The 13,657-nt window shown below is 31.1% G+C and overlaps 1 protein-coding gene across 5 annotated transcripts in view; it reads left to right on the forward strand.

Moving 5' to 3' along the window:
- LOC143200636 (phospholipid phosphatase 1) overlaps positions 1–13,657 on the forward strand; it is a 140,155-nt gene that overhangs the window by 102,940 nt on the left and 23,558 nt on the right. The window contains exon 1 of one of the 5 annotated variants that reach the window (XM_076411153.1): positions 1,267–1,390. The exons of the other annotated variants lie outside the window; for them this stretch is intronic. Within the exon in view, the coding sequence (XP_076267268.1) occupies positions 1,313–1,390 (78 nt within the window). The 5' untranslated portion in view covers positions 1,267–1,312. Of the gene's footprint in view, positions 1–1,266; positions 1,391–13,657 lie in introns of those variants that run through there. 5 annotated transcript variants of the gene reach the window in all.

Below are 13,657 nucleotides of genomic sequence, written 5' to 3' on the forward strand. Positions count from 1 at the left end.
TAAAAAACAACGTGTTGTGTCTTACGTATTACTTATAACAATTATATAAACTATAGCGTCATCAAGATATAAGGAATATAAACTTGGGTGGAAAATAAATGTTTTCTTTTTTATATAATTTAAATATAATTTTTATATCATTTATATATTTTAAAGTCGCGTTTTACCAACTATGGGTTTATCTGGACTGGGCCTAAAATTTAACATGGGCTCCGAACCACGGTCCTCAGCATTAAGCCTACCGACTGGCGAGAGAGAAACTTTATAAATAATCCTAAAAGACATCCGGCCTTACCCAGCCTGGTTACTTTTGCTAGAAAATTAACAAGTTTTGAACAATCACAAAATAAATTTACGATCATGCCCCAGCAGGATTCCACCCCGCGGCTGTCGCAGCAATACGAGGAAAAATATCGAAATTTTTTTCCACGGTATATCGATATATCGATATTTTTTCAATTATCGATATTTTTGTCGGTGGCGAACACACCTATTGTGGATACTATCACACATAAAACATGTATTTAGTAAATTTTATAGTAAAAAGAAGTAATTCAGAACTGACGCACAATAGTAACAATATATATGTGTCATATAATAAAATATAACAAACGAATACCATTATGAATCACGACAAGATATAAATAACTTCTTTATCAAATTCAAATTTAGCTATTTTTTATTTTCAGATATATGACGAACAATACCTCTTTGTGCTCAGAAAATGATTATTTTAAATTTACCATAGTTTATAATAATCTATAAGATACGAAAAAATAAAAAATTACCACAGTCATGGCAGAATCCAAGCTGGATAGGACTTCGTAGGGATCTAATACATATCAAAATACACTCCTTTCGAGAAAATTTCAAGATAATAATTAATTATATAAATATGAAAATAACAATAACAACTCAAAAACCACAATCATATCACATTATCACAATTATATTGCTGTAGATCATCACAGAAATATTAAAAATCAAAACAAAAATATTGGAATCCATTTATCCTATAGAGACGGTCCCAGTTAATTTTTATTACCGGTAGTCCATATCTAGTGAGGATAATTTATGTTAACCACCGTTAAAGCCGATAGTAAATATGACAGGTTCTCACAATCCATCAATTAGTAACTGCTCGTAAAAATGCCTCAGTTAATTCTACATCCAGAGATCTGTTTATATAGTAACTTTAGTTCGGCAATAAGAAGAGCAAACTAATGGGAAACCTATTAGGCAAGTTAACAACGAATTTCTAGAGCACCAAAGGCATTACAAGTAGTTAAAAATAAGACTGATAAGTGCGAGCATGTCTCCTGGTATATTGAAGGTGAAATATATGGCAGTTGATAGCAATGGCAGGTTTATCACTGATAAAAATAGAGCAGTAAGTTAAATACCATTCCTATATTTTGACTATTAATATTTTTCTCGACGATTTTACGAATTATTATATCCTTAGATTATTTTGGGTGTATCATATCATGATAACATTCTCTTTTTGTCAACAAATTTTATGTTTTTAAAATGTTTCGGGTTTACATCGGAAGGTGAATTGGATTAATAACAAGGTTGTTAAATGAGCATTATCATTCCATAAGGAAAACACGGTTATTCATTTTAATTTTCCCATATATCTATTTGATGAGATGCTTTAAATAGCCAAAAGTTAAAAGAAGATTAATCTATGTAATGTCGGAGATATTTTACATTACATTTTACATTGTCGGAGATAATATATATATTGGAACTATCTCTCCTAAAACGGAAGAATAATAACTTGAGTTTATTAGTTTAGTAATCTTGTACTAACAAAATTCATTTTATATATTACTAGCGACCCGCCCCGGCTTCGCACGGGTGCAATGCTGATACTAAATTAAATACACTACAGAAAAAATATGAACGTTGTATATAAAAACATAGCGGCCCGCTCCGACTTTGCACGGGCATAAAATATATATGCCTATGTCATTCAATGAAAACATGATTAAAATCGATCCAGTATTTTTGGTTCATTCATTACTGCCCTTGGCCTGCACGCATTAAATTTGGAGTAAAACAATTCCTCTTCCCCTATACTTACTATGAAGATTTCCTGCTATCTTTGGAATATCTAAATTCATACAATTTTTATTACATTACACATTTTTAAACGCAAATTTTAAATTTGTAATATCTCCGAAAATATTTGTTTAATTTACATGCTGTAAGGAACCATATTGATCTATATTAATTGCACACTGTATTTAAGGTACTTAATTCGATAAGGATTAATGCCGTATTGCTTAAAATAGCTTCGTAAATAAGCCATTTTCTCACGTAAAAAGTAAACAATAAAAATGGTTAATGTGGGTTATCCCTAAAAGATAAACATATACTATCGCGGACTTTTTTGTAGACCTTTTTATGGTGTACAATACTGTAGTACATTAATTTGATCTAACTCGTAGGGTTAGGCAGCGTTTTTGCTAATTGCTAAATAAGCCTAAAAAAATAGGTTAATTTACGACATCACGTTAGAAACCTCTAAAATTAGCAATGTTGCCTTAGTATATTATGCATGTATTATACATATAAACCTTCCTCTTGAATCACTCTATCTATTGAAAAAAACCGCATCAAAATCCGTTGCGTAGTTTTAAAGATTTAAGCGCACATAGGGATATAGGGACAGAAATGGCGACTTTGTTTTATACTATGTAGTGATTAAAAAAATTACGCTGACAACCCGTTCTAGTAAAACGCTTCTACTACTCCTGTCATCCCCAAGAATTCAATCATAAATATCTTTCCAAAACTTATTCAGCAATTGTTTATGGTTAATAAATAGGTTTTTTGAAAATATATTTTGTAAATATATTATTAGAAAATAATACATCCATGATGATATAAATTATTGATAAGATTTTATTTAAAACTAGTTCTCTATATTGTATTATTGAAAATATTGCTCTTAGGAATATTGAAATTGTTGGAACTTTTTCACCATCTGTCCATCAAATCGTATCTGAACAGCCAAAAGTTGATTATAAAATTTCGATATATTCAATTAATTCATTATTTTACTATTTTTAGGCCATTAATGGCTATTAATTGAATTAAAAAGTAAAAATCAGAAATTAGCAGAGATTGAAATTAACCTTTTATACTGCTTGGGGTTTGTTGCATGTATTAGATTAGAGATTCCAACAGTAATCAGTCATTCTCCATCGTCCGAAAATCCGTGGTATTTTCCACTCGATTTTCACTATATCTTGGTGTAACCACTCTTCTTGCTCATCACTCGTATCGGCTAAGTTATGTGGGAAGAAATGAAGACGTGAATTCAGAATACGTGTTTCCAATTCGGTAATTTGGTTACCGAGAAAATTGTGAACAACACAACACGAAACGATACCCATCAGGCACTAAATATTTTATTTGCATCACAACACAATATGCATCAGCCATTAGGTTTCGAATATTAGGTCAGACAGATATCCTTCTTTGATTTTTGCCTATGACAGTTGTGGAACCAAGTAGGTCAAGTACTGGAAAGCCGACCAAAGCGATTTAGCGCTTTGAACAAATTAATACGTCAGGATATTTATACTATGTTTTTGCATTTATACCAGTGTTGGGAACTATCGACTGTTTAGTAATTGACTATTTTTTACTATCGACTGTTTCAGTTTCAGCGCGTTCGACTGATTTTACTACTTTTTATCAGTGACTGTTTCAGTAGTGTTTTCAGTCGCTATTCTCGTCCGACTGCTTCTGTTACTATTTACTATCGACTGTTTCATTCGACTGATTTTTAACGTTCTGGCTCGGGCATCCTAGCTGCGACCTTGACAAAAATGTACCCAATTTATGCTTCCATAGATTTATATCTGATATATGTAGTTTTAGGATTTTATTGGTAATTTGCTTGTAAATAACAATATATTGTTTATTAATATTGTAGCATTTTGGTACCATAATTTTCAAGATTGTTAATATAATAGGATAAAAAGATTAACATTGGAAATGATAAATGGTAAAATAATTTTAACTATTTTTATGGCAATAATAGGTAATATTTCCATTACTGTCTTGATTTTTGTTAAAAAATATTTCCGTTCAATAATAAATAAAGCATTTATATCATTTCATTCAGATCATTTTTAATTATGTCATGGATTAGTTTATTTTTCTTATAATTAGTTATATTTTTTATTTTTATATACTATTTTTGGTTATTGTGCATCTTTAGTCTTTAGGTATTGTTTAAGTTCTATTGTATTGTCTATGTTTATTATAGTATGTTATTTAAAAATATCCATTAATGCATTAAAATACAATAAAACATTTGTGGACTATTATTCCATTCCATAGAAAAAATCCATTTCATTTTACAGGCGCACAGAACATTCAAATATAAAAGTAATTCTACTTCGTTTAAAATTAAATTATAAATTGCAGGTTATTTATTATTATTATAATAGTATTCAGTAATGTTTTTCGTTTTCTTCTTTAAAGTTAGTTCGTGAAGGAATTTATACATCTCCCACTCGCTTAAACTATCGTTGGAAAATATAACCACATATAAAATTAACTGCCCCAAGTGATTATGTCTGTCCTTTCCTCTCTCACAATTTATACAGGAAAAGATTCGTACGTCTTCGTCTGATATCATGAATAGAAAAAAACAGTCGAACTATCGACGATATTTCAAAATTAAGATATTGTGGCTATCATTCACAATATGTATTTTTTACAGAATGTCACCCATTCTATCTAAAATAAGAATAAATTCTAATTTCTAACTATAAATACACTCTTCAGAGATATCGACCATTAAAAGTAATACACAAAGATACCGACTTTTCGAGGTAATGCCAATTCTTATCGCGGTATCGATCAAAGACCCCAAATCTCAGAACACTCATACTTTCGACACAATCTGTGATTTTGGGAATTGCTGGAGCCAGTGCGTTAAATTTAGACAATAAATTTTTATTTCAAACAATAAAATCTTGGATTTTCTAATCACGTGACCAATCTATTTGATTAATTAACTTATTAATCAAACCTACCTTTGTCTGAAGATGCTCTTAATATTTTAACACAATATGAAAGCTTTAACACAATTTGGAATCAATGATTTTTATATCGGATGCCTGGTTCGACTCAAAATCGGGCTCAAACTCTTAAAAAAACTCTTTCAGATTTCAAACAACTTTACAGTTGACGAATCAACACTTTCCAGATGATTATTCAAGAGAAGGACTAACTAATAGACATCAAACACGAATTGACTGATGTTACATAATAAAAACATGTTTTAAAAGCTTGGTGCAAATCCAAAATGGCCACTGTATAGAGACATATAGTAGATCACTATATGTCATATATATATATATATATATATATATATATATATATATATATATATATATATGACATATAGTGATCTACTATATGTCATATATATATATATATATATATATATATATATATATATATATATATATATATATATATATATAAGTCTGGCTTATACTGTTAATGAGTGTACACTTATCCATAACCTAGTGAAGTAGCCTATCGAACTATTTGATATACAAGATAACAAATATTTGATATTAGCTTTTCATAATCTAAATATGATGGGGTATTATTGACTTGTTATGAGAACTTATGATCACTTTATATTAAAAATAATTTTCTATATTATCTGGTAACTGAAAAAATTATAAAATTAGTAGGGATTCATATACACAATAAGCAAAACAAATGAGGCCTAACCTGAAATGTCATCAAAAGTATTATTTACTTCCATATTGCGTTAATTGCACATAATTAAAGGTACTTAAAATAGTAAATACTTACATTAGAATGATCTTATTGTTGCGAATACCGACATTCAAACGATACTGGCTGATTCCCAGCTTGCAAGGATTATCTGCTTCGGGGCGAAAATTCACAACTTCTTTGGGGTTTTTAGCGATATATAATCATATTAGGGACACTGACATCATCAATATATGATAGAATGTCCAGTTATAACACAAAATTATTAATATAATCTATAAATAGGACTTGTGTCGATACGAACCGTCAAGTGCGACCAAAACAACTACGTCACGCGCATATTTAAAGCGTTTTAGAATTTCGCTATTTCAAACGACACTTTTTACTTTCAAATCGATTTCTCCGCAGAAATAAGTCATATTCCGGGTAAAGTAAATACGTAAAAGTGTCATAAAGTAGTTTTTCAAAAATTGTCATCTAACATACAGCCGTAAAGTCAAAATTAGTCATCATGCGCATAGTTCTTACTCTAGGACAAGTACGACAGTATAAATAAAAAAAGATAATTATTGGGCGAAGGTTCCAATCCATCTTATCGATAGTCTCGTAAACAAGACAAATATTGTTTCTTTATTTTTGAAAAGCGAAACTCGATAAACGGACCCAAAATCGATAAACGCCCAACAAGATAGTTACTGCAGTTAATTATCTTCATTATCCAAAAGACAAATAGCATTTGAAGAAACTGCATCGCTTAATAGTCGACACTTTCACGATGAACGTCCGTGTGAAGAGGTATAAATATCGCGTTTGTGTCCACCTGGGTCAGAAGAGATGGATATACGCCGAAGACTTAAATGTAAGTCTTGAGTGATTATTTACATGATTATAGTGTTAGTGATTATCATCGAGCTATAAACCAATTAGTTTGTGCTCTAAAAAAAATTTCCGCGTAAATTTTAATATAAGTTTCTTGCATGATTTCCATAAATTTTTATATTATACAGACTTTTTTTTATTAATCTCCTAGAACGTCAACAATCTGCCCGTGGGCAATAAGTATTATTATATGATTTCAGTTATATAATACAACTATCCTGACATGTAATAGATCACATCAGTAAGTGATCTACTCTACAACTTGTAATCTAAATCTTATTCTAGATACTATTCTAACTTATTTTAAAGTCTATCCTAACTTATTCTAAAAACTATTCTAGCTTTTTCTAGAGATTACGAAATCTCACTCTATGTGTCTATTAATCAGTTCGTATGGCAGTTTGCGTTTGAGCCTACACACTACAGTGTAATTGTATAATATAAACACATTTAACTCTTTGGCGAGTGCAATGGGATGCACTAATAATCTTTCAGAGTACTTCGCACTAACACACTCCTTGTAGGTTCTATGGGGATATCACGCTAAATCAGTTTGTTGGACACGTAATATGGGGCATCGACGATGACTCGCAACACTTTATTCTGGAACCTCTGAAGCATATCTATGTTAGATTTGCTAATAGTATCCCAGAGTTCAATACTGTAGGTCCAAATGCTAATTAAACCCAAACTGTTTGCGTTTTGTAACTATATGTTTTTTCCTTTTAAACGTCGATCGAAATGCATTCCCAGATATTTAACGTTGTCTGCGGAAGTTCATGATTATTCAATTTTAGTGAAGGACGTGTTCTTCTACAAAGGGTGAAGGTCATATGGGTAGATTTTGTCTCATTTGCTTTGATACGCCACGTTTTCACTCCCAAATATTATACAGATAAATTAGTTTTAAATGATTGAAACTTTATTCTAAAAATTCGGTACAATGTATTTTATTCAAAGCATAGTTCAATGGATAGCCACTACTTTTTCCAATCTTTCAGACAATTTATGGAATTCTATTCCGAAAGAACAATGTAGTTTTGAGGCTATCCACGGATCGAACCATTTTTTGGCATCTTCATGAGAAGTGAAGCGTTATTCAGACAGATCGCGATTCATATCTCAGAACAAGTAGTAATTAGTAAGTGGTAAGACCTGGAGAATACAAACTATGGTAGCACTTCCCATTCCAATCTTTCCAAGTATATTTTCATCGGTTTTCCACGCGTGGTCGAGAGTTGTCATGCTGAATAATACCACTGTTATGTCTTTGCTCGTATTCTATCCTTTTTTTTTTCGTTTGTGTCTTCGGTGTCAAAATCACCACTTTTAAAACGTCAAAACTGGGATAATGCGAAATCGCTGGATAAGGGTTGCCATAATCTTCACACATACTTCATTTTATACAAGGACTCTCCGCCTTTATGTTCAAATTAAAGTAAAAAGTAAAACTTTCTGCAAATGCGATTTATATAATATTAATTTATAAGAGATGATAATATCAAGCTTATACATTTAAAACGGTTCGTGTTCGTCAATTTGTGTTGTAACCACTTTGCTTGTTTCGTATGTAACCATGTTGTAAGCATGTACACTGCTTAATTATTCTTTGAGAGCTTGAATTATACTTTTACGTCGATATCAATATTATGATTTTTTAGGCGTTGAAACCAAAAATGACTTTTGGTGTTTTTTTAATTAATAAAAAAAAAATCTTACATTAGATATGCTTAGTACAATCTTAGTTTGCAAATTAATTTATTACTACTGTTCTATTGTACTTGCGTTAATACAAAAGCAATGCGAGCTCGTGCTTAATACATCAGTACCTCTTATAGTCTATTCAGTATTTTTGTACGTACGACATCAAGATATTTAATGTATTGCCTGCCACAATTTGTAAATTCGTTTTAGAATCAGACAATATTTCCCTTCTCATTTTATTCCAGTTAAAAAGAGACACAATGCTGTCTGATTAGTTCGAATACGTAAACGAATGAGCCTATCAACGTTGTTGTCAGACCTATACAAAATCCTTGAAAGCAATAGTAATAGGAGCTTATAACTATAACCTATAAACTATTGTAGCTGTATAATTAACTCTAGTTTTTATATGTACTAATGCCAAATTTATTATATTTGATAACATTTTTGTTCAATTATTTTATTTAGATTAGAATTTTGTTGTATGTCAAAGCTAAACTGAACTAAAACTCAGAGTTGATGCGGCAACATTGCGACCTTTCGATGTCACACATTTAAATGACGTATGTACAAAGTAACTTTGAACAGACTATAATTGTTTTTTTACTGCGATGTCCAATGTCTGCTTCAGAAAATTAATTAAATTAAAGATACGGTCCTTTGCTAACATAAAATGTGATTAAACATTTTAGATAAATTAAGTATATAATTTTGATAATTAAAAAATCAAGATATAGTATTATTTACTAATAAATTAAAATACATTACTGATACTGTTAAATCACATATGAATAACGTAACATTATAACAATAACGGAATAGTAAACCGATATATTAAGTGTATTTTTTACATTGTTACTAATCGTTGCCGATTAACCTACAATTTGTCTTTATGTTAACTTAAATCTAGGTATATATCTATATATACTATCTTAGTCTCTGGTCTAATAATGTTTATGTAACACTACTGTTCTTCTTATAAATGCACCTCACTACACTATACAAGACCAAATGGTTTGATTCTTCTGAGTCTGTGTCCAGTTCTGTTGTTATCCAAAAGTTGTATTACTTTGATATTGATATAGGAATGGAGTCTGTCCTCATGTATCCTTGCAATTATCGTGATTTCCTGGGTGATACTCGGTATCTGAAGCTCTCGATGTAATAATCAGTAGTATCTCGGTCACCTACAATACTTCCCAACACTTTGTTCTAGACAACTTGTCTCGTATTTATATAACTTTTCGCGGAACATCTCTACAATCAAATTCCAGATGTCCATATAGGTTTAAACACTTGCTTGTATAATAGCAATTTATTATGTAGTGACAATTGTGATTTTGTTCTAATTAATTAATATATCACTACATAGTATAAAACAAAGTCGCCTTTTCTGTCCCTATATCCCTATGTGCGCTTAAATCTTTAAAACTACGCAACGGATTTTGATGCGGTTTTTTTCAATAGATAGAGTGATTCAAGAGGAAGGTTTATATGTATAATACATGCATAATATATTAAGGCAACATTGCTAATTTTAGAGGTTTCTAACGTGATGTCGTAAATTAACCTATTTTTTTAGGCTTATTTAGCAATTAGCAAAAACGCTGCCTAACCCTACGAGTTAGATCAAATTAATGTACTACAATATTGTACACCATAAAAAGGTCTACAAAAAAGTCCGCGATAGTATATGTTTATCTTTTAGGGATAACCCACATTAACCATTTTTATTGTTTACTTTTTACGTGAGAAAATGGCTTATTTACGAAGCTATTTTAAGCAATACGGCATTAATCCTTATCGAATTAAGTACCTTAAATACAGTGTGCAATTAATATAGATCAATATGGTTCCTTACAGCATGTAAATTAAACAAATATTTTCGGAGATATTACAAATTTAAAATTTGCGTTTAAAAATGTGTAATGTAATAAAAATTGTATGAATTTAGATATTCCAAAGATAGCAGGAAATCTTCATAGTAAGTATAGGGGAAGAGGAATTGTTTTACTCCAAATTTAATGCGTGCAGGCCAAGGGCAGTAATGAATGAACCAAAAATACTGGATCGATTTTAATCATGTTTTCATTGAATGACATAGGCATATATATTTTATGCCCGTGCAAAGTCGGAGCGGGCCGCTATGTTTTTATATACAACGTTCATATTTTTTCTGTAGTGTATTTAATTTAGTATCAGCATTGCACCCGTGCGAAGCCGGGGCGGGTCGCTAGTTTTCTTACATTTTAACTCCAGTCCTTTTTTTTCTTTTCTACATGTTCCTTCCAGCAAGTTTTTGCATCAAGATTCACTCCGAGATATCTAGCGTTGTTGCTATATGGAGTGGTATTATTATTTATTGTTATTGGTGCTTATGTGGAAACTTTAATTTTCCAGATTTGGATCCAATTATGTATATTGTCATTTGCCTATTGCAATTTTTGTGTAGCTTTTTTGCTATTATGTCCGACAACAAGGATCACAATATCATCAGCACATCTAACCATCCTGATATTGGCCCCAATATTATTCCTTGTATACACCGCTTTAGCTTCTTTTATTGTAGATACCTCCTCTTGTTTGACACTAAATATTCTGGCTGTAATGTAACATTTTAATAGTTCAGTGTGTTGTTTCGGATTTTCTGCCGTCATACCTTGTGTTACATCTAAGAATATAGCTGATCATACATTTTTACCTTCATGGACTTGTTCAGTTACATCTGTTATTATATGAACCTGATCATTTGTTGAATGTTTGTTAATAAACTCGAACTGGTGTGTAGGTATTCGGCTTTTTCTCTCTTCAAATTCTGTGAGAACATAGTTACAAGTACTAATGCGAAAAAATCAAAAAAGAAACATGTTAGATATTCATAAAAAATATAAACTAATATAAAATATTTAAAATATATCGATATTTATGGACGATATACCAATTTTTTAAAAAATATAAATTAAATAATAAGCCGTCTTAGTGGCGCAGTGGTAAAGGCGATAGGGCGTTTCTCCTACTGTTGCGATAGCTGCGGGTTCGAATCCTGCTGGGGCATGGTCGTAAATTTATGTTTGTGATTGTTTAAAATTTGTGATTGTCCTAGGCAAAAGTGTAAAATCCGACAAGGAAAATGATCCCAGTCACGCCAGTAACCAGGCTGGGTAAGACCGGATGTCTTCTGGGATGATTTCTAAAGTTGGTCACTCGCCAGTCGGTAGGCTTAATGCTGAGGACCGTGGTTCGGAGTCCACGTTAAACTGTAGGTCCAGTCTAGATAAACTCATAGTTGGTAAAAGGAGACTTTAAAATATATTAAAAAATAATAATAAAATATATACAAATATAATATATAATAAAACTTTTTTTAAAGGTTTATGACGTTTTGTGGTACTTGATTTTAAAGGTTTATTTTATTACCAAAAATATTTAAAAGGTATCGATATTTTTTGTACTTTCGTTTTTTTTATATTCCTTTATTTATATCAATTTTTTGTTCTACAATATTTTTGTTATATATCGATCTATTTTTTTACTGTTTTAAGAAATATATCGATACATTTAAAAAGAAACATCGATACTTCTGAAATTATAAACTGATATAAAATATTTAGTAAATCGATATTGGTTTAAATATATTATTTGTTTAAATATCGATATATAAATATTTGTTTTCGCGGATGACATTCCTATTTAGGAATGCGGCTATTTAACTTCCCATTCTACCTTTCTATAACATATATCTTCATTCAATGAAAACATTTCTATAAAATCCTTGAGAATTAGGAAGATGTATTAAAAAAAATTATGAGTAAGTATATGTACTTAATATGATAACGTAAGATATCAAAGCAAAATGAGTCACAAACAGTTTTAATCGCCCATAGCTTATAAAAATTAGAAGTGCATAAAGCGCTGATTGCAAATACATTGTTACATTTATTTAGACTTTGATATGTTGACATGAAATTTATTTATATAGATTATAACAAATATTCCACATATGTTAACTGGTATTTTTATAGCTGTTTAATCATCTATTTTAATAATTTCGAAAAATATTTACCTTTTTGCTTAGCTAGACGCTTACTAGTGATGTTATTCACAAAATACTATGTGTAGCGGACAGTCGTTATGGAGTTTTTTCGGGGAAAAAAAATTTCAATAAAATGGAAAGAGGATATGGAAAGCGAAAAGAGGAAATGGAAAAAGTATTTGATTCTATACATCTAGCCCATCTTCAACAGACAATTTATTAATGCCATACCAAAAATACTGTCTGTCCTTTTTTTGATCTGGCCTAAAACCAGGCGATGGAACGCATACCAAATCGCGGAAACTTTTCCTGAAGTGACAAGTTAGACCGGGTTATGTGGGACCGCCTCTGGGCTTACCAATACAATAAACCGAAACCGCCTCACAGTTGACCAATGTGGATTAGCGGTGACGCGGTGCTAAATTATCAGAATGTCGACCAGCTCGCGAAAAGGCGCGTTTTCAGAAGAACTTGAGTTGAGTTGTTGTTTGTGGAATGATTGAGATATGAAGTGCTTGATTTCTGGAGTGTCAGTTTCTCTATGAATTTGGTTATTTCGGTCAAACTATGAATTGGTGAAGTCCTGCGCTAGAAGAGCGTGTCTCATTCATGCGAAAAGTTGATAGTCGGAAAAGTACGACAACTGCGGTAATATGTCCCATTCTTGTGCTTCCAACGCTTCCTTGACCGGTTTTGAATTATGAGACGGTGCGTTATTGTACTGTAAATTTACTTTTCTGTGTCTTCGGGTCTATTCCGGACGTTTTTCGATCAATACATGGTTCAAATTGATCATTTGTTGTCATAACACATATACCAGGCTGTAAAAACTTGATAAAATCACATCGTTTAATCAAATATGTATCTTACCTTACCTGGTGCAGAACTAGTCGAACTGATCGGACTATTTTATGTACAAGAAACAAGATATTTAATATTGGCCTTTCAAGATCTAACCCTGATAGGATTTCATAGAGTCTTGTTGAAGGCTTGAATTTAAATAATGTTTTTCTTTTTATATTTTGGGAATATATGTTATGGCCAGTAGTGAACAACAGTGAATGTTGAGTGAGTTCAATTAGAAGCCCATTTTCTTCCACTTAGTTGACATTCGTATCTTGTAAAAACATATACTGACTTCATGCCCAGTTGCACGATAAAACCAGTCACATTATATCGAATACAATTTTATATATTTTTTAATAACTGAAAAAAGAACATTAAACAAAACAAATGAGGTCTAACCTCAAATGTTATCTA

Source organism: Rhynchophorus ferrugineus, unplaced genomic scaffold (genome assembly GCF_030347505.1).
Source record: "Rhynchophorus ferrugineus isolate W39M unplaced genomic scaffold, kcgeb_rfMv2 rfM8, whole genome shotgun sequence".
In the NCBI taxonomy this organism is placed as follows: Eukaryota; Metazoa; Arthropoda; class Insecta; order Coleoptera; family Curculionidae; genus Rhynchophorus; species Rhynchophorus ferrugineus.